At 50.6% G+C, this 27,897-nt stretch overlaps 1 protein-coding gene across 1 annotated transcript in view; it reads left to right on the top strand.

The window, feature by feature from the left end:
- Nucleotides 1–27,897, top strand: part of DOT1L (DOT1-like histone H3K79 methyltransferase) — a 124,097-nt gene that overhangs the window by 45,598 nt on the left and 50,602 nt on the right. The window contains exons 7-14 of the mRNA XM_015425067.1: nt 2,566–2,660; nt 4,919–4,981; nt 10,321–10,376; nt 12,890–12,969; nt 21,829–21,897; nt 23,036–23,142; nt 25,153–25,194; nt 27,093–27,176. Coding sequence (XP_015280553.1) covers nt 2,566–2,660; nt 4,919–4,981; nt 10,321–10,376; nt 12,890–12,969; nt 21,829–21,897; nt 23,036–23,142; nt 25,153–25,194; nt 27,093–27,176 — 596 coding nt within the window. The remainder of the gene's footprint in view (nt 1–2,565; nt 2,661–4,918; nt 4,982–10,320; nt 10,377–12,889; nt 12,970–21,828; nt 21,898–23,035; nt 23,143–25,152; nt 25,195–27,092; nt 27,177–27,897) is intronic.

Below are 27,897 nucleotides of genomic sequence, written 5' to 3'. Positions count from 1 at the left end.
CTGGTGGTTGGCTTGCTAATTTAAACTAATCAAAGCGGGAACAATACTGCTTGATGAGCCACCTGGCTTGAGGGTGTGGGAAAGGAGCAGAAGTCATTGTCAAGGAAATGTGTGGCGGAAAGATGAGATCAGATTGGTAGGATTAGCCACTGAGATAGAAAGAAGTAACTCTGGGGCAAGGCAGTTCCATTGTTCGGAGTATGCAGATATGGGGGGGGCACTGTCAGAGAAAGATCTCATGTGCTTTCCAGGGTCATGCCCTAGGCATGATTATGGGGCCTGCCAGTCCTGGCGTCCATCTTTGTGTCCACTAATGTCAAGTTGCCTGGTATATGGACGCATGGGGTACCCCTATGGGTCCATTGGAGGTTGAAACGACCCCTCCTGAGGGGCAGGGGGTCGGCATACTTACAGGGTGGGGGAGATTCAGTTAGTGCAAGGCAGTCAGTTTGGTGTAGTGGTTAAGTGCGCAGACTCTAATCTGGGAGAACCGGGTTTGATCCCCCACTCCTCCACTTGCACCTGGCTGGATGACCTTTGTCAAGCCATAGTTCTGGCACAGCTGTCCTTGAAAAAGAGCAGTTTCTGTCAGAGCTCTTGCAGCCCCACCTACCTCACAGGGTGTCTGTTGTGGGGAGGGGAAGGGAAAGGAGTTTGTAAGCCGCTCTGAGACTCCTCTGGGTAGTGAAGGACGGGTTATAAATCCAATCTCTTCTTCGTCTCTGTGTCTTCCCGCTGTTACTGATTCCCCGTGTCAACACTTGCCATGGTTAGCTGCCATTTAGCATAAAAACAAGTAGCTGAGAACTGAAGTTCTGCACAATAGTTCTGCATGTTGGGGGGGGGGGGAACAGCAGATGCATGGCAAACTGTTTTTTAAAAAAACGGATATGTGTTCTTGCTGTCATTGCCCAAGTGCTTAGGCACCTCAGAGCACAACCTGCCCAGACCTCCAGCCATAGGGGTGCTGACATCCTCGTAGGCTGCCTGTTGAGTGACTCCCTCCCCTGTCTCTCTCAGCTAGTGTTGTGAGGTTGGTTTCACTCTCCTGTGTCTTCGGTCTTCAGCCTGTTCCCCTCATTCACGTGGGCTTCTGATAGGCCAGTGTCTGGGATTCTGGCTGCTTTTGCCTGCCCAATCACTTCCTAGGCTGTACGGAGAGGGTTGCTTCTCCAGTTGCTTCTCCAGCTGGCTTCCCCTTACTGTCTTGTTCTTACTCTCCTCTGGAGTAAGGGAGTGCCCATACTCTGGCTTTCCCACCTCCTCGGTTAACGTGCCCGAATGGAACTTCTTCCATGGTGCTGTGGCACATCTGCAGCAGCGAATCCTGTGAGTTTATTCTTGCGTCCCTCTTTGTGGCTCTCTGGCTCGCAATGGGGTTGGGAGCTTGCTCTTCAAGGGGAGGAAAAGGAGTCAAATCCCACAGGCCATGGCCTGAAGACAGAGCCCCACTTTATTTATTTCGGACGGCCTCAGGGTGGGTATGTGTTCAGTCGCACAGTCAAGTCCGACTCTTCGCAACCCCATGGACCAGATCCCGCCAGGCCTTCCTGTCTTCTGCTGTCTCCCGGAGTTTACTCAATTTCATGTTCGTTGCATATGACACTGTTTAAGCATCTCATCCTTTGCCGTCCCCGTCTTCTTTGACCTTCAGTCTTTCCCAGCATCAGGGTCTTCTCCAGTGCGTGCTCCCTTCTCATTTGGTGGCCAAAGTATTTGAGCTTCAACTTCGGTATCTGGCCTTCCAGGGAACAGTCAGGGTGGATTTCTTATAACAATTAAAACAATGGGTACAGCTTGAAACAGCGTCAGTTGGGTATAAAGCTCTGGCCCGATGGTGCAGTGAGTTAAAGGCCCGTTGTCGGTGGTCAGTAAATAGACGAGTGACAGCAACCTCAGGGAGGCCATAGGCGGGCGCCCACTGCCTCAACCAAAGGCCTGGTGGAACAACTCCGTCTTGCAGGCCCTGCGGAATTGAAGGAGATCCCGCAGGGCCCTGGTGTCAATAGGGAGCATGTTCCACCAGGCTGGGGCCAGGACAGAGAAAGCCCTGGCTCTGGTTGAGGAAAGACGGGCCTCCTTCGGGCCAAGGACCACCAGGAGGTGTTGATCTTTCGTGCGTAACGCTCTCCGAGGCGTATTTAATCTGCCTTCATGTGCAGCTAGATGTTTACTGTATTTTTTAAAGAGAAGCAAAAGTGGACGTCCTTAAGCCCACTGGTTCCTGGGTCCGATGACACACCTGGTTTCTGCAGCCCTGTGTTTTTATCCTGCTCTTCCGCCAAGGAGCTCAGGATGCTGTGCACGGTTCTGCCCTTCTTAGTTCATCATCGCAGCAATGTAGCTACTTTGCACAGGTGGCAGCAGAATAGGAACGGGGCTCTGGGCTCATTTCAGATTGCACGGGGAAGCTCTTGGCCCCAGCTTTACCCCTGACGCATGAAGCTGCTGGTAAAGAAGAATGTAAAGAAGATTTTTTTTAAAAAAATCAGTATTTTGCCATTTTGTCTCGTACTATGTTGTCACAGGGCACTTCAACTGTGTTTCTTTGTCTTGCCGCCTCAGGTGTGGGTCAAGTCGTTCTGCAAGTCGCCGCAGCCACAAACTGCAAACATCATTATGGGGTGGAGAAAGCCGATATCCCCGCCAAATACGCAGAGGTAGGCAGCCGCTTAGTCTAGAATGCATTGGGCTCTGTGGGCAGGATGGGATCCAACTGTGGCAGACCATTGGTGGCCGTCGTGGCTTTGTACACACTGTCCTAATTTCTTTCTTTTTTTAATTCTGCACTGAGAAGCCGTATTCTGCAACCTGTGTAAATTGTGCTGGAGGAGCAGGATCACCATTTGCGCATAATCTTTTTTTTTTGCTGTTGTGTAATTATCTGTGCTTGCCGGAGAGACAGAGGCGTTCCCTCCCGCCAAGAAAAAACCCGCACTGTAAATCTTTGCTGAGTAACCACTCTAGCTTCTAAGACTGCAGCAGGCATTGCTTGTGGGATCTGAAGCATTTCCGTGCACCCATTAATTTAGAAGCAAGCAAGCTCAGGACCTCGGAAACTGGGTTTGGTGCCTGCTGCCCTTACACTGGGCGATCTCTGCACTTCTGGATATACAGCTCAGCATCCAGGCAATCGGTGGGCATCATTCAACCATTGCTGCAACTTCAGAATGCACAGCCGCCGTAGTCCCGCTAAAGCCCAATTGTATAGCTTCAGCAGGGGTCATTTCGTAGAAAAAGAGGCGCAGGAGCTCATTAGCATAACTCATTAGCATAACTTATTTGCATATGCCACACTCCCTGACATCACCGGAAGTGTGTCAGAAGGCAACCCCCACCCCTCAGGCTCCACTGGACTGTTTTGGATTCCTAGCTATTGGGGGGGGGGGGACGTGCAGATCTGTCCTCGCAGAGGAGGGAGAACTTGTACCTGAATAAAACTTGGGCTTAAAGGTGCCACTGGACTGTTTTGGACCAGGGGGTTGGCTCTGCAACGTACCTGGCTCCTTCTTGCTCTGACTGAGGGCTGCTGGGAGCAGGGGGTGGGGCTTGTTGCATGTGCCCGCCCCCTGGGCTCTTTACTGCCGGAGCTCCGCTCCTGTGTGCTCCTGCAGGAAATGACCCCTGAGCTTCAGACCTTACAGAAAACTGACATCCTTGTCTGAAACGTGATGGGAGATATGGTTTTGTTCCAAAGCCAAGGTCCAAGTTCACCTTGTTTTGCTGGAGAAGTGGGGAGCAGGTGCTCAAGTAAAATGGGGTAGAGAAGAGGGGGGAGCAGGTACCAGAAGGTGGGGCTAAAAGCTGCCGACCTTTCTAGTAGGCATGGTGGTGGGGAGAGATAGTGAATGAAGAGCTTGCTTTGCTAGGAACTGTCTCAAGGCTTAGGAAACTGAATATAGTACACACAGAGCCATCTGCTTCAGCCAGTTTGGTGTAGCGGTTAAGAGCACGGACTCTAATCTGGGAGAACCGGGTTTGATTCCCTATTCCTCCACTTGCACCTGCTGGATGACCTTGGGCAAGCCAAAGTTCTGGCACAGCTGTTCTTGGAAAAGAGCAGTTTCTGTCAGAGCTCTCTCAGCCCCACCTACCTCGCAGGGTGTCTGTGGTGGGGAGGGGAAGGGAAAGGAGTTTGTAAGCCACTCTGAGACTCCTCTGGGTAGTGAAGGGCGGGGTATAAATCCAATCTCTTCTCTTCTTCTTCTCTCCAGGCAGAGGCTAGATGGCCATCTGATAGCAGTGCTGAGTCTATGAACGTAGGCAGATCAAGAGAGGGAGGGCAGGAAGGGATGAGCCAGTGCTGAGTCCTCATGGTCCTTTCTTATATGCCCAGGGTAATGCCAATTGCCACCTTTGGCTCAGAAAGGAATTTTCCTCCAGGCCAGATTGCCCAGGAAGGGTTTTTTGCTTTGCTTTGGACACGGGGGGGGGGGGGGGGGGGGGGGGGGGGGGAGGTAGTTGTGAATTGCCTGCGTTTTGCAGGGGATTGGACTATATGACCCCGGAGGTCCCTTCCAGCTCTTATGTTTCTATGTTTCTAAGTACCATTTGTGGAGGTGCTGAGAACGGCACCTGAGTCTTTCTGTGGGGAAAGGGCAGGCCCCGCCTCCAAGCTGCAGCCCCTCCTACAAACGATGCCAAGAGAGTCGACCTTCCAGGCTGCCGGTCCTGATAGCTGGTCTGCCCGCCACAATCCCTTCCGTTCCTGGCCGGCCATCACCGTAACCTTCAGCTTCCTTCCCATCTTAGAAACGGGGCTGTTTTGCTTGCTTGTTTGGGTAGCAGTAAGCTCTCGAAAGGGCTGCCATTCGGCAGCCCACCCTCAGTTTGCTCTGATATTAACCGATAATCAGGTTTACTGACAGTAAGGCATTTTTCTTTTTTGCTTTTGTCTCCTGTCTCCCTCCTTTTCCAGAGCATGGACAAAGAATTCAGAAAATGGATGAAATGGTATGGGAAAAAACACGCAGAATACACAGTGAGTGGAAAGTAAACTGAAACCATGAAACTTGCAAGCTTGGCTTTGAAAACAAACAAAAAAAACCCTTAATACACACACAATGGATGTAGATTACAGCGGTAGATTCTGGTTTCTTAAAACAAAACTGGTTTCTAGGTCTCATGGCAGTGAGGAAGTCACACACTGTGGCATCGGTTCAGGAGCCCCAAGAGTTTCTTTTGCTGCTTGGAGGTTAACCCTCTAAATTCCCCTCTCAAAAAAAAAAAAAGGTTGTTTTCCTTCTGTTCCTGCAAGAGAAGCCGTTTTTCTTAAATTTCAGTTCCGTGGGCAAGCCGAGCAGCCGCAGCGAACCGCTGCCTGGGAATTCCGGCTCATGTTTCCATTATTAAAGACCTAAAAGCTTCTTGTCGCAATTAGTGCAGACAGATGGCGCTTCTGCGGTGCCACCGTGGAAGTGTCCCCCCGGAATGCTATCCAGGTATCTGGGGGCGTAATGATGTGGAGCTGCTTCCATGCAATGTGGCTGCGCCCTTGTTTCCAGGCTGTCTCTAGTAATGAGGTCTTTCTCTTTCTCTCCCTTTTAAATGATTCCCACCTGTCTGTGTTTTCCCTCCCCATTTCCCTAATAAGAAAATAAGTCGCTCAGTTATCTATGTGCATTTGGTCAGGGTGTTTTGTGTGCGCGCGCGCGCAAGAGGAGGGTAATGGCAGCAGAGACCCACACGGCCTGTAATGTCTTTTAGTAGAGAGTGGTGTAACTCTTCTAGCCACGAGGAGACCGACAACCAGTACACACCAGCACAGCTCAGGTCCGTAACCTTGTTTATTCAGTAGTATCCTCGATAGTAACACACGCCCCGACCTGCAGGGAAGGAGGCTTAAAAAACGGAGAGAGGGAGGAGTGCCTCTCTCAATCCTTTTCAGGTGTATAGCACGATACAACTTAATCTTAAAGAGATATACACCGCAGTGTTCCCTCTAAGCTGAGTTAGTGTGAGCTAGCTCACAGTTTTTTAGCCTCTGGCTCACACATTTTTGGCTCAGCTCAGGAAGGAGGGCTCCGGAGCAAATTACTTTATGCAGTAGCCAAATCGCTCGCTCACAGTTTTAATGCCAGTAGCTCACAAAGTAGAATTTTTGCTCACAAGACTCCACAGCTTAGAGGGAGCATTGCACACGGGTACAGCTTACATGGGGAAAATTACAGTATGCCACCACATCTTATATTTCTGTGTTTTGCGTTGGCTGGATTAAGTATCTGGGGAGAAGTGTGGGGGTATTGTATTTCATTTTCCACCCCTCCCCTTCTCTGGATCCTTGCCTGAGTTCAGCTCCTTAATCTCCAAACAGAGAGCTGTATTATGGGAGTTAATGGTTCATAGGACTTGTTAGTGCTAAAACGTCTGAAACGCAGCACTCAGAAATGGGGTCTGAATTGCATGGATCTGGTTGGCAGAGCAGAATCTCCCCCCCCCCCAGCCCTTATAACAGGTAAATGAAGCATATGAGGATGGAAGTAGGAGAGCTCTCCCCTCTCCCCTTCTTGTAGTTCCTGGCTTTTGCTACCTTTTCCTAATAACTGTGGCTTTCTGCACATTTCCCCCCCACCCCCCATCACTGAGGATAGTTCTTAACCGTCTGTCCTTTTGCAAGAAAGAAAAAGAAAGAAAAGAAAAAAGAGACTAGCAGGGTATTAACTTCCGTATATGTGTATTTAATGCCCCGTTACCAAGCGGGAACTTCGGCTGTTTTTGAGATTCAAAAAGCCCTCCAAATGCCTTTGGCGGCTCTGAAACAGAGCCACCGTTCTGCATCTCTGGATGCCTGCCGTGCGGTCATTTTTTAAAAATAGCCGTGTGTGCTTTTCCAGGGAGAACAAAACGGTCTTTGTGAGCCAAACGTATTGCACGGAGGCCGCAGCTGGAAGGAGACTTCTCCCCTCCTCTCCGTGCGTATCGTGTCATGCGCTCAGCCAAGCCAGCCGGCCTGCTTGCTCTGCTTCCCGCTATGGGTCTGGGGGGAGGGGGGGGATGCCGCTGCCCGCATCAGTTTTTAGGATTTGAGTTTTTGGAGCCCAGAACTCAGCTTCGGGAAATCTGTCGCCGCTGCTCTCCTAATGGATGCAGGCTCCGCCGCAGCACCTCCCGTAGATTCCCGTCCCCTCACCCCCCACCCCATCCCTCCAGTCTTGACTGCCTCTTTTTGGCTGAGACTCAGCCCTCAGATGCTGTGAACCTGGCTTTCCGTGCTTTCTGCTGGATAGGCCTCCCGGTTCTGGAAACCTGCCTCGGCGCCACTGCCTAAATTGGGAAGAGGCAGGGGCGGGTGACGTTTCAAAGTAGATTTTCAATTACTTTCAGCACTGGGGCCCCTGTCATTCCCTAGGAAGAGCCCTGTCGTGGATGTTCCTTCCTGTCTGTTATTCATTAATGAGACTAAGGTTCTGTAGGTGAGATTGCAGAAATTTGGACAAGAGGGGTGAAGAGGGCAACCAATCCCTCCTCGTGCACCATGGCACACTAGCGCAATCTGTTTTCGTAGCCTGGGCGAAAGGGGATGCTGTGGCCGTCCTCAGCAGACCCGCTTTTGGGGCTCTGTCGATTCTCCAGGCATATTTCTGAAATCTGTATCTCTGGCTTGCAAACGTTGTCGCTCGCAGGCAACAGTTTGTAGCAGCATCCCAGAAGACGCGTGCCTCTGTCCTGTCATTCATGGCACACTGAGAGCCTAAAAGGCCGCGTTTGCTAAAGCTCCCCAGCCTGCTCACCTGGAGGTGATCTTTTGCTCTCCATGTTTTAAATCCAGAATTAATTAATTTTGGTGGTTTTAAAAGCTTGTGCATCCCGCCTTCCTGTCCAGTTAGGGCCCTCAAGGCAGCGAGTGACTGAAAAGACATTAAAGGTCAACCTCTCTTTCTCTCACATACACGGAGGGTCGGTAATGGAACACCAGGCAAAACAGAAGTGTCTTTACCTGCTGGTGGAAGACAGTGATCAAAAGGAGGGGGGGGATAGACAAATCTCCCTGGGGTGCTGCGACCCAAAAGGCCCTGTCTCAGGTTGCTGCAGGGTCCCTGAAGGTGACTGTAATAGTCGGGTAGGGTTGCATGGGAGTAAGTGGTTCTTAAGGGATGCAGATGCCAGACTGTTCAGGACTTTCAAGGTCATACCAGCACCCTCAATTGGGCCTAGAAGTAGATCTGAAGTCAGTGCTGGAGTGATAACGGTCCCCGAGACCCAATCCAGGCAGCATTCTGACCACAGCATTCTGTATTTAAGTGTAATTTCTGGACCCTTTTCAATGAAATGGAACATTCCAGTCCCGTTTTCTTGGTCTGGCCAAACAAATAGTAACGGTGCGTTTTTAAAAATTCCTGCTACTCACCCATCTCAGCCTTGCCTTTCTGGTGTGGGCAACTGAGGTTGTACATGGGAGAGCCCCTCATTGTATCCCTCCCTTGTCTGACGGTTTGGCGCTTGGGAGGTGGCTACTTTTGGCCAAGTCCCCCTAAACCTCAGCCCTACCTCTGTAGATTGTTCCTAGCCTGAGTATCAGAAGCACTTTCATTCAAATAGGACGCTGATCTCAATATGTTCAGGCTCAGATATGCTGCTAAGCTTCTAATGGATCCCAAGCGTCTATTTGAATGAATTGTATTAACTTTCATGACTTGTTGTAAAGCACTTTAAGAGCAAGAGAGCTTTTGTACCACTCTGATATTCCTGAGGAAGAGCCAGTTTTGAAACGTTGTTATATAATCCGGAGACGACATTGATGATGTATCTTTGATTATGTATGTTTGTTCTAGGATTTTCTTATGATTTGTAGGAATTTAGACTGTAATACACAGGAAGCATTTTTTGCAAGTCTTGTTGACTGCTTGATCTGTGGGTCAGCCTCTCACGAGCAAGCTTGCTTAACGTAAGAGCCACACAGAATAAACGTCAGATGTCTGAGAGCCACAAGACATGAACAAATATCACACACACGTTTTTATTGAAAAATTTGCAAATTTGCTTTTTATTAACATTAATTTAGACTGTGTGGAAGAGCCTCATGTGGCTCCCGAACTGCAGTTTGGCCACCCCTGGTAGGTAACAGCTTAACCTGCAGACCCCGTTCTGCCCACCCCTTCCTTGGGGCCAGGGTCAACTCCTGGAGGGTGCTATTCCACTTCCTTCCACTAGGGTATTCGCTGCCACCACTGTCATCTTGGGAGTTGTCTGCTAGTAGGGGACAGCACATAATGCACAGGACTTTGGGTGTGCTGAATTTACTGTGCAATCCTAACCATGTATACTCAGAAGTAAATCTCATTAAGCTCAATGGGCTTTGCCCAGTGCTGACCCAGAGGAAGGCTCAGGGAAGCCCCGTTTCATCAGATCTCAGAAGCAAAGCAGGGTCGGCCCTGGTTAGTACTTGGACGGGAGACCACCAAGGAATACCAGGGCTGTGATGTAGAGGCAGGCAATGGCAAAACCATCTCTGAACATCTCTTGTCTGTCTTGAAAGCCCTGCGGGATCACCACGAGTCAGCTGGGACTTGTAGACAGGGGGGAAAACAAGAGTGCCTAGGATTGCAGCTAGCATGTCATCTTCACTCAGTGCCTTTTTTTGGTGTGTGTTAAATTTAATCTGTGCAAAGGAAAAACACATAACACAGTCTCATCAAATTTTGGCAAGTATACCAATAAAAATTGCTGCGTAAAGCTTTGGATTCATTTGAAAACAGCCCTTGAAACCACACTTCATTTGTGAGGCTTTTTTTGGCTAATTTGCGCTTTCTAAAAACTTGAAACGAGGGTAGCTTTACACGTCTCTCTGGGAGGGCACTGCTGTGGAGAAGCCCAGGCTCTTCTACTTGCTCCTACTTATACTTGCTCCTAGGAGAGGGCACACCGGGATTATCCTGTAAAGATAAGCCCCCCCCCCCAATAGGTACCCTAGGCTGCCTTTCAGACTACATGGAAATCTGTGCGGAGCTGCAGTCTTAGTTTTCGTCATGGTTTGGGTGGACGGGGAGGAAATACACATGGATTGGAGTCGCACGCAACCCGAGCTAAAGATAAATTACATTCTTCCCAAGACTCACAGCTGGTAATACTGATACAGTAATACACGCAATATCAAATTGAGAAGTCTCGGTTCCATTCAGCATGTGGTCCACTGAATTGTAGTAACAGAAGTTTACTGGGGTTGGGGATTTAAATGTATTTAAAAGATTTACATTCACAAAGGGGGATATGTCTTTTCTGACGTGTGGCATCTTAGCAAGCATTCTTCAATTATGCCCCAGATGTGCATTTGTCAGGCGCGGGGAAATGGGATTTCAAGATTCATTTTCTTTCTTTCCTTAGCTGGAAAGAGGTGATTTCCTCTCGGAAGAATGGCGAGAGAGGATTGCTAACACGAGGTACCATATCCTGTCTGGGTGTTGTGGTTTTTGTCTGTTTCTGTACTGCCATTTTACCAAGGATCCCCGGATGTTGTCATGGGTTTTATTCTCCTTCACTTTACCCTCACAACAGCCCTGTGAGGTATGCTAGGCTGAGAGAGGACGACTGAATAGGTTTGAATCTCCTTCTCCCTGGTCGTGGTATGATGCTCTGACCAGTGTTCCCTCTAAGCTGAGTGAGTGTGAGCTAGCTCGCAGTTTTCTAGCCTCCGGCTCACACATTTTTCTCTTAGCTCAGGAAGGATGGCTCCAGAGCAAACTCATTTATGCAGCAGTCAAATTGCTGGCTCTCACCTTTACTGCCAGTTCCTCACAAAGTAAAAATTTTGCTCACAAGACTCCACAGCTAGACCAGCATAGAAATCCGCTAAATAAATAAGAATAAGAGTCCAGGAGCACCTGAAAGACTGACAAAATTTGTGGTAGGGTAGGAGCTTTTGTGAGTCACTGCTCACTTCTTCAGATACTTACCTCACTGCTTACTACAGTCAGTGCTTACTTCTTCTTCACCTGAAAGACCGACAAAATCCGTGGTAGGGTAAGAGCTTTTGTGAGTCACTGCTCGCTTCTTCAGATAATTACCTCACTGCTTACTATAGTCACTGCTTACTTCTTCACCTGAAAGACTGACAAAACCTGTGGTAGGGTAGGAGCTTTCATGAGTCACTGCTCGCTTCTTCAGATACAGCTGTATCTGGAGAAGTGAGCAGTGACTCACGAAAGCCCCTACCCTACCACCGATTTTGTCAGTCTTTCAGGTGCTCCTGGACTCTTACTCTTTTCTGCTGCTGCAGACAGACTAACACGGCTACCCATCTCGATCTATCTAAATAAACCAGTTGCACTATATACGCTTGCCTTAAATACAGATTTATTTAGACAGCTGTCTGTCTCTAGGGCTCTTGGTCCTGTCAAGCCCGTACTTCTCTCTGTGAGGTTTTTATATCTCAGATTGATGTGTGGCCTTTTGACTGGGGTTTGACCTTGTGGGACAGGAGAGGAGGTGTTGCTGGGATTGTTGCCCATCCCCTTCCATATCAGTGGGAATGGAAATATTCGGCAGGCTCAAGACAAATTGCCTTTACTCTAGAACAGTGGTGGTGAACCTATGGCACGGGGGCCAGAGGCGGCACTCAGAGCCCTCTCAGTGGGCACGCGTGCCATCGCCCCAGCCAGGCCCAGACCGTCATTAAAGTGTCGAATTCTCTGCCAAATAATGTTAAGTAAATGAAAGCATTTTGGATTGCTTTCCTTGCTTTGTTTGGATCATCTTAAGTCAATGTGTGAGTTGTTTTTTCTAAAATAAAACCTCAGTATAAGTGGGTTTTGGGTCGCAGTTTGGGCACTCAGTCTCTAAAAGGTTTGCCATCACTGCTTTAGAAGAAGGACACAAGGCCCTGAAATTAATGGGGTTGATGTCCACCAAACAACAGTTGGTGACATGCCAGGTTCAGCCTCCCATTCCGTCCTGAGTGTTGCAGGGGTGACCTTAGACCAGTCATGCTTGCCCTCACTGTAACCTACTTCACAGGGTTGTTGTGAGGGTGAGACAGAAGAGGGGACTACCATGTATTGCCACCCTGATTTCCTTAGGAAAGGGTGAAGTAAAAACGTGATAGAGCTGGCTTTGCATGGTGGCTAAGTGCTTCGAACACCAGGGGTTCTATAGAAATGCCAAATGTACAATATACTTATTGTTTAAAGATGGGATATGTTCTGGAGATCTTCTCTCCCCCCTCCCCCATGAGCATCAGCAGCTGACTTTGGGTGCCCTGGCATTGAGAGTGCACAAGTGACGCTTTTAGATCAGGTTAATGGTCCATCTGTCTGCGCCAGCGTCTTATTTTCATGCAGTGGCCTCCCAGATGGCATGGAGGCAAAAGCCACCCCCTTTCTGTCCACAGCACTTGTATTCAGAGGGTTACGGCCTCTGATCACGGAGGTTTTATTTAGGCATCGTGGCTTAAACAGCCACTCACGGACCAATCCGCCACGATTCTGTCCAGTCACCTTTTAAAGTCATCTTGGCCATCGCTACATCTTGTGCCAATCACTTTTTGAGCCAACAAGAACTTCTGCGTGTTGTAAATCTACTGCCCATCACCTTTCTTTGGGGGCGGCAGGTTCTGGTATTAGGAAAGAGGCAGGAAGCGCCCTCTCCTTCCCGTGCGTTTCCTCAGCCCTGAGGGAGCTGACTTCCGCATCTGCTCTTGACTCTCCCCCACCCTGGTGTTCTCCAGGCACAAACGTGTCCGCTCCCCTCAAGTTGATCTCCAGTTTGTGGGTCCGATGCAGAGCCAGTGGGGGCGCAGTGGTTGGTCTTTGCAAATTCAAGGTGGGGGGAAATACTTTCCCCATTCTCAGTCAGTGCATTTCAGAGAGACCACATTGCCTGCTAAGTATTTCTGTCTTGCACTACCAGCTATCTACTTAAAATGGAACGTCTTACCAACGTGCTTTTGTCCCACCAGCGTTATATTTGTGAATAACTTCGCCTTTGGACCTGAGGTGGATCACCAGCTGAAGGAGCGATTTGCAAACATGAAGGAAGGTAAATAATGGGAGCCCCTTGTGGACTGTGCTGTCTTGGTCGTGCCGTGCTAAGGTGGTGAGCGCTCGACTGTGTTGGTGATCGGCTGTCTGTCTGGAAGTGGCTTGCTCGCCTTTGTCCCTTGCAGGTTTGGAATGGCTCCAGCTGCTGCCTGAATGTAGATTATAAGCTTCCCGGGCAGAGAGTTGGCCGTTCTGCTCCTTTGTGTAGATATCGTCATTGTGTTGTATGGGATTCCTGAGTGTCTTTATATATCGAGACTAGGAAGTGTACCGTGACTTCGGACCTTTCCAAGTTGGCGTTGGAACAAAAAAAACCCCCCTCAGATCAGTGCTTTGCACATCTATTTTTTGTATGCGTACATAGATTGATAAGTATTGTGTGTGGTGCAGGGGTAGCCAACTCTTTGTTGGCCGTCGCTCCTTCCAAAAGGGAGGGTGTTTGTATCGGCGGGTCTCCTGGGGTGCCCCCCCCCACGCTTTAGCCTCTCACCATCCAGGCACCGCTAAACCGACTCAGTATAATGCTCCTTCACGTGTTCAAGGCAAAATTAGGGTGCTTCTCTCCCTCTTCCCCTTCCCCTTCTTGGTCACCACACATTTTAGCGAGAAGACCCAGGGGAGCGACGGTAGGAAACCAGAAATCGTCAGCCGTGCTGTGCTGATGGGCAGCTCAGGCGGAAGCTTGCCCTGGCCCATCAGCTGTTGTGTTCTGATGGGGGAGAAGGGGGGGGCACAGTGTCCTCCTGCCAGCTCTGAGCAGGCGACAGGCCCGGACATGCCTGAACACAGGAGATGGCTGGGAGCATACCCTGGCATCCATCCCTCTCCCTCCCCATCGTTGCCAGGTAGCTCATGGGGCCAGGGCATGCCTGGATGTCTCAAATCCAGGTGCATCCTGCACCCATCAGCTGTTCAGCAAGGACCCCCCCTCCCCAATTGATTACTGCTACGGAGCCAGCTTGTCATTGACTAGATGGCAACTCCTGATCCGGGGAGTGGTGTATTTCTGTGGTCTTCCCCTCATTCCCGGACTCCAGATGCGTCGTGTAGTTTGGTGTAGTGGTTAGGAACGTGGACTCTAATCCGAGAGAACCGGGTTTGATTCCCCCACCGCTCCACATGCAGCTTGCTAGCGTGACCTTGGGTCAGCCACAAGTTCTCTCGGAGCTGTTCTCTCAAGGGCAGTTCTCGAGAGAGCTCTCTCAGCCCCGCCTACCTCACATGGTGTCTGTGGTGGGGAGGGGGGAGGGAAAGGCGACTGTAAGCCACTCTGAGACTCCTTCGGGTAGTCTTCTCTTTTCTCCTTCTTGAGTCCTGAGTGGGGTTCAGCCCCTGTGGGAGCTGGGCATCAGCTTGCCATCTCCCTATGGTCCAGCCACGTCAACATGGCCAGGCTGAAAGTAGCAGGATTCTGCCACCAGCGTCACCCATTCCCCCAGCTTTCACTTCCTCCTTCCATGTAAGGGAGAGAAACAGAAATTAAAAAGAGAGCCTGTAGCAAGCAGTGCTGCTCACTTGGTGCCCAGAGGCAGGAAAAGTCCCTCCCCCCTGTTCTGGGGTTCGGAAGGGAGCAATCAATTTGCAAACGGTGATCCATACGGGAAGCAAAGGAGGTGGTGAACGTCAAACCTGCAGGTGCCACAGTGAGGACGCCTGAAGCCAACAGGGCGACCACGATAGACTCCCCCCTGGGCCCTCACCCATTTGGGGGAATGGCGATTCCAGTCTCGAGGAGCTGCTATGGAGAATCCTGGCTCAACAGCAGACTGCTGAAGACCAGTATTCTCCTGTGGTTTCTCCGTCAACCAGGGCTGTTTCTGACGTAGCCGAGTCCACAGGAGGCACCGTTCCAGCTAACGAAGACTGTTTGTATGAACAGTGTGGAAGCCCTTCTGGTGGCATTTAAGTAAGCCACGGTGGCGGTGGCCTTTACAGAGCCAGCCTTATCCACCGTTCAAGCTCTGAGCACAGCCAGTGGCTAGCGATTACGGAAAAAAAGTTTTAAAAGAGCATTTTCCCGAAAAGTCATATCATAGACAAGAGCACACAGGCAGTGCTTCCAGCCCAGCCACCTTTTGGAAAAGCCTGCCCTCCTCCAGAAATGGCTAAAGCCAGAAAGGCAGAAGGCCCCTCGTGGCAATGCCTCCAAAGAGTCGAGCCCGGGTCCCTTAACAACACCCGGAGCCTCTGAAGAAGTTGGCCCAGATAATAGATGACTTCTGGGCCTCCAAAAGATGCAGGGACAGAATGAGGTGAGCCCAAAATCCTGGGGGCCCACAGCAGATGGCTGCCACCACCGCCCACTTAATGGCTCAAAGTGCACGGAGATAACAGAATGAGTATACCACATGGCTGTATTTGAGGAAAGATTGGTCCACCCGCACCGAGCCTGAGGGACGAGCCGGACTTGCGGCCTGAAATAAAGGAAGTGTGTGTGTAGAGAACCAAAACCAGAGGGTGGAGGCCTGCAGGACCCTCTGTGAAGACTTAGTTTCACATTTGGCCAGCCCAGACACTTTTTCTGGAACTGCCCCTAAACGGAATACAATTGGGCATTCTCCCCCCCACCCCACCCCGAAGTTGGGTCCATGTGGAAGGTAGCCTCTCCCCTGTTGGTCTGTGCCCCAATATTTGGCCAGACTTTAATTATTACACTGGACCTTGGAAGTGCTATGGCCGTTGCTTTCCTGGCGGTAATCCCCCAAGATTTATTGATCTGCAAACAGCCTGCTGCATACACTGGACCTGTGAGCAATGGCTGGCAGTGGAAGATCTTATACACATGGGCCTGTTATGAAGCCACAGTGCCAACTGCTGTGCTGAGCAGTGACGTTTGGCATCACATGTGAGCTGCCTCATTGGTGATCTCTGGTCTGAAGGGCCAACCCCAGGTGGGATTAGAAGATTGTCGCTGAGGCCAGGGAAAAGCTGGAAGCTCTCTTACCCAACGCTGCCCAGCCAGAAGAAGCCAAGGGGATGGGAAGCAGTTCAGAAATTCATAAAACTGCAGAGTGAGAATTCAACTCTCAAGATGCAAGGGGCCTCAGTCTGAAAGAAGACCAAGTCTCCAGTGATGAAAAATAAAGTGGGGGAAGTAACACAACTGATGGACCCCAAGCGAGCCTGTCGTGTTCTGGCCTACCTGGATGTCCGAAAGCATTGTCATGCCTGTCTCACGTGCCAACGGGCATACCCATGAGTGCTGCCCCAACATCCCTGGATAACACCAGAACACTTTTTCTGCATTGATACGGATTCTGTGGGGTTGACATTCCCCAAGAAGTCCTGATTGATCAAGAGCGGAGTTTCACGTCATGTTTATTCCGCCAGCTCTATCGGGCATTGAGGCTCTGTCACCTTAGAACCTCAGCTTATCACCCCCAGATCAACGGTCTTGTAGAAAGATTTGTTCAGTCATTAGACTTGATGGTGGAAAATTGCATGGAAGAAAGGCCATCTGATTGGGACCTCTTCCTTTTTGCAGTTAAGCGAAATCTCTCAAGACTCTACAAAGGTGTCCCCTTACTGGCTAGTTTTTGAACACACACCCCCCCCCGAGGCCCATTGGTGATCCTAGCTGAATGCTGGGGGCAACCAGAAGTCCAAACAATGGGGGTAGACGAGCACATGTCCCAGTTCCCAGAATGGTTGCAGTTTGCCCAGGAGTGGGTCTGCAAGCACTTAGCTGCCCCAAAAAGGCAGTATAGGCAGTGGACCTGGACTAGTTGGAAGGTTCCCAGGTGCTGGTAAGGGGGCCTGTGGATAGAACCAGGGGTCATTTCGTAGAAAAAGATGTGCAGGAGCTCATTAGCATAACTCATCAGCATAGCTCTTTTGCATATGCCACACACCCCTGACATCACCGGAAGTGTGTCATAAGGCAACACCCACCGCTCAGGCTCCACTGGACTGTTTTGGATTGCTAGCTATGGGGGGGGGGGACGTGCAGATCTGTTCTCGCAGAGGAGGGAGAGCTTGTACCTGAAGGCGGGCCGAGGGGGGGCCCTCTGCAACATACCTGGCTGCTTCTTGCTCCTCGTGGCCCAACTGAGGGCTGCTGGGAGCAGGGGGCGGGGCTTGTTGCGTGTGCCCGCCCCCTGAGCTCCTTACTGCCGGAGCTCCGCTCCTGTGCGCTCCTGCAGGAAATGACTCCTGGATAGAACCACATACCGTGGTTGGGAAGAGGGGGACCTCTCCATATGCAGTACAAGTAGGCTGAACCTGGGCTAAAACCGAACGATTCCAAATCAGTCTTGGGTGGAGAAGCCTGCCCTGTTCACCTGAGTGGAGGAGCTATCAGAAGGGAAGAGGGTCCTCCACTGGTGGCAGAATGGGGCAGGTTTGCCTGATATTCCACAGAAACCTCAATCTGTGCTGAGCAATCCCAGTTATAAGGCCGCCTGGACCAGTACAGGGCTTGTTTTCACCAACAACGAGGTGCACTACCATGAGCACTCCCTCTGGCAGCAGGGAGTTGTGGAACCCTCTAGCAGCCCGTGACTGGGTCTGATAGCACCTGTCCTGAAACCTGAGGTGTTTGGACATTAGAAAGGCGAATATGTTCTTTGCCTTCCCTATGCCTGGAGCACTGTATTGGCTGGAAGCAAAGCCCGGAATGTTAACAACGGGCTAATTCCACTGGCAGCCCAGAATAAGGGATTAATAGCATTCACCACCTTATGGGGTCTTCATCAATTTGTCACTGTGCCCTTCAGGTTGCATGGAGCAGCCACCACATTTCAGCAGTTGTTGACTGATAGTTATGCCCCGGTCATGAGTATGTGACTGTGTACATTGACAGTGTGACAGTTTATAGTGATTTGTGGGACAAACATCAAAGGCATCTGCAGTCAGTTGTCTTGGACATCGGGACGGGCTGGTCTTCATCCTCCAGAAATTTATGATGGCGGGAACCTGGATCCAGTATCTTCGTTATTGGACAGGAAACAGGGAGCTGAGTACCATGCAGGGCAAAATCCAAGACTTACAGGAACCATTGGCTCCCACAATCAAGAGATGGTTCCAACGGCTGCTAGATGTGGGCATGTACTACAGTCAATTTGTGCCCAGATGTGCCACCTTAATACCTCTGTTGTTGGATTGGTTACAGAAGAGCATCAAGGAACCAGTTCCCCATTCCAGTGCCTCTCACAGCATTGAGTTCCCTATTTATATTGTCTGACTCCCACAGCATTATGAGACCTCGGTTTCATTAAGCCATTTCTACTGTACACTGACTCTTCGGGGTAGGGCTAGGAGCAGTACTAATGCAAGAACACCCCGTGCTTTTTATGATTTGTAAGTTGTTTCCCCCAGGAGAGAGCCTAGCCTCCTCTGGAAATGGAAGCACTTGCAGTCAAATGGCCCCTTACATTGTGAAGGTATTACATGCTTTGTAACCCTTTTACTTTAATCACACAGCCCTCCGTTGACTAAAAGATTGAGGACATCACGAGAGAGTCCAGTGGTGGACGTTGGCGTTGCAGCCCCCTGACTTTATTGTCCACCATCATGCAGGACATCAGCACCCCAACACCGACTTTTGCTCCACGCCCACAATGTAGAGGGATCTAGAACTTTTAAGGGAATGGGGTATGTGAGCGGGGCATAGCCCTGCCGGAGTCAAATGTCAGTTTCCCACGTCCCTTAGCCCAGCCAAGTGTAAACACGGTGACAGGATTCCACTGCCGGCAGGGCAGAGACTCAGAAGGACCCCCGAGCTGTCTGGGGGGAGGGGGAGGACAGAGAGGTTGCACTGAAGAAAGCTTGCCCAGGGCCTGGGGTACTTACTGGGGTAAAGTTCCTCCCCTGCTGGAGGGATCAACAGTCCAGTGGACTCAGTCAGAGGATTGGGAACTGGCTGAGAAGGATCATGTCTGTTTCCTTCCTTTGAGTATCTATAAGTGAGAGAAACAGCAAGCCAGCTCACATTGGGCACTCCAAGAGAAGGGTGGCCCGCATCCTGAGGCTCAGGAGAGAGCAGGAAACTTGGCATGTTTCTCTTGCTGTATTCACCTCTGCTGGTTATTGGGAATGTACAAGTATCTGGCTAATAATAACCGTAGCACTACTTGAGCGGAAAAGCTTTGTAGGCGTGCCACCTGAAATGCAAAACGGTGCTCACCCTACCTCAAAGCAGTCACATAAGCTTTTCCAAGCTCTTTAACATCTCTCCGAAACGTACTCACTCTTTTTGGTTCCAGTTCCCCTGGTCTTGTGTCCAGTGTCAGCACAAAAATCATATGTGCAGTTTTGAACCAAAACAAGCATGCGCACGCATGTTCAGAACATGTGAAAGCATGGGAAATACAGCAGGGCCCAATGCCTCCCCCCCACAAGAGCACAGCCCTGATCTGGGTTGGCTGAGTAATCCCTTGCCCCAGAGACCCTCTGAAACAAGAGTCTGTTTTCCTCTGAGAGGACAACGGCGCCTGTCCTCCCGACCGGCCTTAATAGGACAAGCATCCTATGAAGAGGGTGTCAGGCACCTAGAAATCCTGTGACATAGAACCCGATGTATGTGGTCTCTGGAGTGAAAGGCACCAAGAGCAGAACCTTCTCGGGTGACTTCTTTGTTAGAGACGTGTACCCTGTGTTTCTGTTGTAACAGTAGACACACAATCACACACACACACACACCCGCGAGACAAAAGTCTGAATACAGATTATTTGCCCACTGAATAACAAAATGCAAGGAAGGTAAGAGGTGATCTAAAAACCAGCTTGTGAAAATGAGTCTCCTGTAGTCCCTCTGGCAGCACGAGAGCAGAAAGGCTATTTGGGGATGGTGCCGGTCATAGCTCCGGGGGTGCAAAGAGTTCCATAGCTGGGGGGCGGGTGGGGGTAGAGGCAACGGGTTGGGGGGGGAAGGCTCTTTTTCAGAGGTCCCTGCTAACTTCTCATCTCACCATGGACCGCCCCCCCAGGTGAGTTCAGCTCCACGTTTGTATGATTTGAGCCCTCTGGGGGTTGGAAGAAGACAGCCGAAGCTTTTCTGTCCAGGGGAGTTGATTTTCCTTGCATCTTCCCTGTATGAGAGATAAACACAGAAAACACCGTGTTGAAATAATAAACACAATATTCACATGTACTTATAGCTAAACACAGAGGTCATTTCGGGGGGGATCGCAGGGGATCGCAGTTCCCCTGGGTGAGGTGTGGGGGGCGGGACACACGACGAAGCCACACCCCCTGCTTCTAGCCGCCCCGCTTCCGGCCCTCATTCAGCCAGGAGGAGGCAGGAGAAGAGGGAGGGTAAGTTGCTTCCTCCCCGCCTCTCCCCACCCCTGGCTGCCTGGGGCCAGGGAGGGCCTTGGCAGGGCTTCCTCGCACTCCCGCCGGCCTTGCAGGTCCACCACCGGGCCTTATGATGTCAGGGGGTGTGGCATATGCTAATGAGTTATGCTAATGAGTTCCCCTAGCTCTTTTTCTACGAAACGACCCCTGGCTAAATATATAAGTACATGTGAATATTGTGTTTATTATTTCAACACGGTGTTTTCTGTGTTTATCTAACTTAGCCGTGTTCCCTGTGTGCTTGTTGTCTTCCCTGTATGAGACATTCTCTGGGGTGCCTTGGCCATTCAGAACTTTAGAGCAGTTGGGCTCAGAGCCTTGAATTGTGCCAAGGAACTAACTTGGACGAGTTTGCCATGCAAGACGAGTGAGAATCTCTTTGGGCGCTGAGCGATAGAGGACTCCGGCCTGTCTTAAGCAGTCGTGGAAGAGAGGCCGCTCGTCTCTCATCAGCTCTGTGCTGACACCTCTAACACATATGACCTTGTGCTGAGAGACCATTAAAATCACCTGCAAGCTTTTGTCCGTGGTGTTTCTGAAAGGCTTCTCCTCCGGTCCAGATATGTGTTCGCAGGGTAGCACAGCGGTGCAGCTACTGGTGCTTAAAATCAGGTCTCGGGTATCTCATCATTAGCGTGACTTTGAGATAAATGAAGTGCAGGTCAAAGCGGACCACCGCACATGGCAGTTCTAGTGGACGGTGGAAAGTGCCATCAAGTCTCAGCCGAATTCCGGTGACCCTGTCGGGTTTTCAAGGCAAGAGACGTTCAGAGGTGGCTTGCCTCTGCATAGGAACCTTGGGCTTCCTCGGTGGTCTCCCGTCCAAGTGCTAACCAGGGCCAACCCTGCTTAGCTTCCGAGAGTGGACACCTCCGAGCTATCCCGGTCCGTCCAGGTCACAGTGCAGTTCTGGTACACATACAGTCCTGGCAGCCGTCACAGTGCCCGCCTGGGGCGGCGTATCCCTGGTGTGCTGTCACATTGCACGGGTGGAGTTCGGGGCCCAGTTTAAGTCAGGCGCTGGGCACTCGGCACGAGCCCACTCTTCTTGCCTGCTGGCCTCAAATTTAAACCGGGGCCAGTTTTTCTTGCTTCAATGGCTATTATTGGCCAAGTTATAATAAATGGTTTATTTGTTCTATTAGACTTCTAGCCCGCCCTGCCCTGCACTGCAAGGCTCAGGGAGGGGTACAACAATGTCATCCATTTAAACATTTTAACGTAGTAACAATTGAAAATGAAATCAGGTGGCGCCATTTAGGCACCAGATCCATAACTTATCCCGGTGAGGTTGTGCAGACTGTGCAGTCTATAAAGCTGCTATGCAGTGCAACGAACAGCAGAAGTGGGGGGAGCCAGGGGAGGCCAAACTGGATGCCTGAATATCTTCAGTCCACTGAAAAAAGGCATTCAGGAATGGGCTTTGGTCCCTGTTTGTCTTCTGCGTCACAAGGCTAAGGTGTGTTCTCCTGGCCTTAGCAACAGGATTAACCCAATTCTGCTTGTCTTTCCCACTGTCGCGGGCGATTCAGTGACACGGGTTCTCTCTTTCTCTTAACAGGTGGCCAAATTGTATCATCAAAACCTTTTGCACCGCTGAACTTTAGAATAAACAGTCGAAACTTGAGCGGTAAGACTTGGCTCTCAGTGGGGTCCATTTTGGCTTGTGTGGGTATAAAACGGTGATAACGCACTCTGTGGGTTGCCGAGAGCCCCATTCATGATTAACCTGTACCGAGGCCTGCACCTAGGGAGGTTTGCAGCTTACCTGTTCCTCCAGCAGCAGCTGTTTCTAGGTGGGCACCACCTGCCAACCACAAGCCACGTGGGCAAGGGCTTCGTCCACTCTCCTGAAACTTGTGACCGGTGCCACACTGGGAAACAGTGCTCAGATGAACCACAAATGGCATGCCAGAGAGCCCCATGTGGCTTCCAAGCCACTAAATGGTCATCGCTGGTCTAAAAACAACCAAGCCCCACTGGGCTGGAGAGAGGTGGGACAACCCAGGGACTTGTCTCTGAGGTGTGGTTAGGTAGGGGAAGGGGGCAAATCTCTCCCTTCTCCCTCCTTTAGCCGCAGAGCCATACAGATGGAAGAGCCGGCTCTGTAAACAGGAGAAACAGGATGGGCAGTTTTGCCTCCTTCCACTTCCCCTTCCTCCTTCTGCATCATACCGTATAGTTATTATATTTCCATGTGTCTCACAGCCTCAGGAATCAACTTTCCCAGGGCTGGAAACAGTTTTTGGGGAAGGGGAAAGCAGGGAAGATCTGTGACCATCTAGTATTCTACCGACAGGTTGCTGGATACATTCCGGGGGGGGGGGGGCTTTGGTTGGCACTCAACAGCCCTGCAGTGGGATTCTGTGTGCCGGCTCCACTTGGGACTCCTACAACTTGAACCCTGGCCTAGCAAGCAAGCAGCCATGGGCTGTATGAAATCGGGCTTCAGGACCCTCTCTAGGCAGAGGAGGAATTGGGCGAATGCTGAGGGACCTGCCCTGTCTTTGCCTGGCCAGCTGAAGCTTCGGTTTCCAGTTCAGTCCAGAAATCCCTGAGCTGAACTGTACGACCTTGCAGTTCCGGGACTGTCCGATGGCTCTGTTCCTGACATGAAACGGAAGGGAGCAAGGAAACCTGAATCCCCCCCCCTCTCCCCCAGGTCATGCCCAGTTTTTACTGTATAAACGTGTCACCCTAAAAATGCACATGCTGGCCTTGACGTGTGTTCCTTTCCTTTGCACCTGTGTGTGTGTGTTTTTAAATAGATATTGGCACTATAATGAGAGTTGTGGAATTATCACCACTGAAAGGGTCTGTCTCATGGACCGGGAAACCAGTTTCTTACTACCTGCATACTATCGATCGAACCATAGTGAGTATACCCATGGGTGGGTGTCGGCTGCCTGAACGCCAGGCTCTGGGATGCATCACTCAGCAAAACGGGCATCTCGGGTGGGGAAGCGGTTCGGTGGTTGTCAATGACGGAGCTCTTTACAAACCTGGCACTATACAGATAACTACGCACCTGCTTTTCTCCTATAAATCTCATGCCTGGCAGATACCTGGGAGTCTGAGTTTGGAGCATGCCTCATTCAAGTCTAGCGGCTTCCATGTGCTTCACTAGGTTCCCCCCTTCCCCACATTTGTAATGCTGCCCAACTGCTTTAAAAGGGGATTAGACAGATTCAGGTGGCTACTATCTTATCGGTGGCTGCTAGCCATGGTGACTAAAGGGAACCTCCACATTCAGAGGCCATCAACCTCTGGTTCCCAGAGCCAGGAGGCAACATCAAGGGGGAAGGCTTTGGCCTCTCTGCCCTGTTGTTGGCCCTCCAGAGGAATTGGTTGGCCGCTGTGTGAGACAGGATGCTGGACGAGATGGCCCATTGGCCTGATCCAGCAGGGCTCTTCTTGTGTTCTTATCAGGGAAGGCCTCTCTGCCCTGTTGTTGGCCCTCCAGAGGAACTGTCTGGCTACTGTATGAGGCAGGATGCTGGACTAGAGGGACCCACTAGTATGATCCAGCAGAGCTCTTCTTATGCTCTTATCAGGGAAGGCCTTGGCCTCTCTGCCCTGTTGTTGGCCCTCCAGAGAGACTGGTTGGCCACTGTGTGAGACAGGATGCTGGACTGGATGGAGCACTGGTCTGATCCAGCAGGGCTCTTCTTGTGTTCTTATCAGGGAAGGCCTCGGCCTCTCTGCCCTGTTGTTGGCCCTCCAGAGGAACTCGTTGGCCCCTGTGTGAGACAGGATGCTGGACTAGATGGCCCATTGGCCTGATCCAGACCAGCAGGGCTCTTCTTGTGTTCTTATGCCACTTGAGGGTGGGCTTGTGAGGGTTTTAATATACGTGAAGTGCAGGGCGGGGGAACTTATGCCTGCAGGGATGGGAGATTCAGCTAGATGAAGGGTATTTAAACAGCGTATATCCTGTATCTCAGTTTAGTGGCCTCCAAAGTACCTTGTGAGTGAAATCCGCAGTTAAAACTAGCGACCATCGGAAAAGCGTCATACGGCCGCGCTGTTAATCATTAGGACCAGCACCCTGCGCATATGTGTAAAAAATTTTTAATCAAGAGCCGTGGTGAGGAAAAAGAATATTTTACCCTGTGGGGGGAGGGAGGTGTTTTGCTGCTGCTGAAGAAAACAGTTTTCTTGGTGGGGCTTAATTCTTGGAGAGGTTTGTGTAATGTACGGATGTGACTAAGAAAAACATCTTGGGGCCTGTTAAACTAGTGAAGACGTTGAGGCTCTGCAGCTGGGAGGAGCCTTGGTTCTCAGTGGCTGGGCGCCCTACAGGAAATGCAGATTTCAGAGACGGGGGTGGATACGTAGGCACTCTCCCCCCACACACATATGCATGTAGACCCCACACTCACTCCTATAGATGCTTTGGTCTTAGAGGTGCTGTTGAAATATGCAGACTTTTCCTCTGTACCTCTCCCCACCGCCACCACCAACTAGAAGCAGCAACAAGGAGATTTTGACTTGTGTGACCATTATAAAGCAAGCTGAATAAAATCCTCTCAAAGATGTGCTTATACTCTGCTTCAGATTAATATTCAGCTCCTGCATAGTCAGTATTTTGTGGAGAAAGAAATGTGTTCATGGTGGCCATGTTAGTGTTGCGCTCTCTCTCCTCCCCCCTCACTGGAAGCAGATAAGTTTCTGAACTAGTCTTCCACTAAGTCATAGAGAGACGGTGCTTTTGCAATTGGAACGGGCTGTGTTGAAATGGATAAGTTTTGAAGGCGGGTGGGGGGATGGGGAGGACACACACACTCTTAAGCAAAAAATGTTGGCCGCTCTGTATGCCATGGTGGAAATCTTTGTTCTTTCCTGAAGACTGACTCCCGTGTGTTTTCTGTTTTTTTATTTTTAGCTTGAAAACTACTTCTCTAGTCTCAAAAACCCAAAACTCAGGGTAAGTAGCCTCTTTTTTTGGAAAAGACAAAACACACACGTATTAGTTGAAGCACTATATATCGCAGCCCCGGGCTTTAAAGGCTTGTGACTACTGCTCGTATCATGACAGGGGTGGTCATACAAATTAAATCAGCGAGGTTTATAGGGCTGTAAAACTGGTGTAAAATTGTGGTGGCTCAAATGGTTAAGATGCCGAACTGCAGACTGGAAGGTCAGTAGTTCAGCAGTTCGATACCCGAGTGCCGCATGACGGATTGGGTTCCCGTCTCTGGTCCCAGCTCCTGCCAACCTAGCAGTTCAAAAGCAAGAAATTGCAAGTAGATAAATAGGTACTGCTTCGGTGGGAAGGTAACAGCATTCTGTGCGCCTTGGCATCTAGTCTTGCCGGCCACATGACCACGGAAGCGTTTTCGGACAGCGCTGGCTCTTCGGCTTGGAAACGGAGATGAGCACTGCGCCCTAGAGTCGGATTCGACTGGCCTTCGAGCAAGGGGAACCTTTACCTTTTTACTAAAACCAGGTTTGCAGGGTTAAGTGGTGAGCACAGGTAAGTGTTAACCGTAGTTCTGTGGCAGCGACAGAAGCTGGCACAGACTCCCACCCCGATGAGATAGATTCGAGTCCAGCCGGCACTGTTAAGATTTTCAGGGCAGAAGCTTTCAAGAGTCAACACTCCCTTTGTCAGATATGTTTGTCACATCTGACGAAGAGAGCTTTTGAGTCTCAAAAAGCTTCTACCCCAAGAATCTCATTGGTCTCAAAGGGTGCCAGCTGGTTTCGAATCTAGATGCTCCCCTGCAGACCCTCACAGCTGCCCTCTGAAATGGTCTTCCCTGATGAGAACACTGTCAGGGGTGTGCTGCCCTTGCCTGAGTGTCTGTGTCATGGAACACACACACAGACACACACGGCTGTAAACAAAACCGTCTTCCACTGGCAAGCGGCAGACTGGTGTGCACATGTCCAGGCCTGCCTTGATTGGGAGGGTGCGCGTAGCTACCAGTTTGGATACCTGGAACCATTACGGAAGAGTAGAACGCAACGTGTACGAAATAAATATTAAAATACTATCAAAATTTCCTGGTACAGGTTCATAGGGATTTGCACTGGGTCCCCAGAAGGGGTCGATGTTCCTTTTAAGCTGTGGAGTCTTGTGAGCAAAAATTCTACTTTGTGAGCTCCTGGCATTAAAGTTGTGAACGAGCAATTTGGCTACTGCATAAATTAGTTTGCTCTGGAGCCCTCATTCCTGAGCGGAGACAAAATGTGTGAGCCAGAGGCTAAAAAACTGTGAGCTGGCTCACACAGCTTAGAGGGAACAGTGGAAAGGGGTACAGGATGGACTATTCGATATAGTAAAATGGCTGATCAGATGGAGACGTGTCCCATCTAACCCTAAATCGGACTCAGCCTTTCTCCGAATAAACTGGAGCAGGGCAGGATGGGTCTCCGGACAAGCACGCGCTCAGGCAGCCGTGTTCCCGCTGAGCAGAGGCAGCTCCTCAACCCTTCCTCCTGACTAGCGAAATCAAAGCCCTTGAGCCACCGCAGCTCCTGCCATAGGGGTAGGACAAATTTACGACTCCAGCAGTACCTTTAAGACCAACAAAGGTTCATTCAAGGCATGAGCTTTCGCGTGCACGCCCGCTTTTCCAAATACGTCGGAATGGCAGGGCAGGTTTCAAACTCGTAGCCAGAGAACGAACAGCAAATGAACATGCCATGGGGGGTAAAAAAACTGAGCTGCTTTTCGAGGACGTCGCAGACTCTTGCTCTTCCATTGTTGTGTTCCCCCTTCTGCGAGTGGGGGGCGAAGTTAGCTAGCGCTTAGTTTTTACGGAAAACCACCTTTCTGCTCTTGCGTGCGTGACTGGGTCCCCCTGATATCCCGTGCAGGAGGAACAAGAGGCAGCTAGACGCCGGCAGCAGAGAGAGAACAAGAGCAACACGACAACTCCAACAAAAGTCCAAGAAAACAAGGTTTGATCTGCCGCTTCATTTTTCTACAAGTCCATTTGGGGGTTTGAGTGGCGGCGTGCCCATCTCCCCTCAAATGGGAGCCAGCTTTCGACAAAACATCTCAGTGTGGTGTTAAAGAATGGTAGATATCTTGCCAGCCGGCGTGGTGTAGCGGTTAAGAGCGGCAGACTCTAATCCAGAGAACCGGGTTTGATTCCCCACTCCTCTGCATGACGCCTGCTGGGTGACCTTGGGCCAGTCACCGTTCTCTCAGAACTCGCCCCGCCCCGCCTACCTCACAAAGCTGCCTATTGCAGGGAGAGGGAGGTGATTGTAACCCGCTTTGAGACTCCTTAAGGTAGAGAAAAGTGGGGTATAAAAAAAGCAACACCTGCTGCACGGCAGCAGCACTTTTCTGTTCAGACTGTTGCTGCCTTTGAAATCACAGAAACTCTTCCCCTAAGAACTAAGTTCAGAATTCTCATGATGCAGGCCCCCAACTTGCTTTGGGGTACCAGGCACATGATCCCACCACTTCGCTGAAGCCGATCAGGTCTGCGGCTGGTCGGGGCCTGTATCAAAAGTCTCCATGGAACCCCACATGCACCACCTTGCATTCCGCGAAAGATGCTGGATGGGGGAGAAATGCTATAAAACGAATGAAGCAGAGAAGAAGAGATTGGATTTATACCCCTACTCGGAGTCTCAGAGTGGTTTACAACCTCCTTTCCCTTCTCCTCCT

This window comes from Gekko japonicus, unplaced genomic scaffold (genome assembly GCF_001447785.1).
Source record: "Gekko japonicus isolate JY-2015 unplaced genomic scaffold, Gekko_japonicus_V1.1 scaffold2858, whole genome shotgun sequence".
In the NCBI taxonomy this organism is placed as follows: domain Eukaryota; kingdom Metazoa; phylum Chordata; class Lepidosauria; order Squamata; family Gekkonidae; genus Gekko; species Gekko japonicus.
Note: the sequence above shows the minus strand (reverse complement) of the source record. Positions and strands in the feature narration are given on the sequence as shown.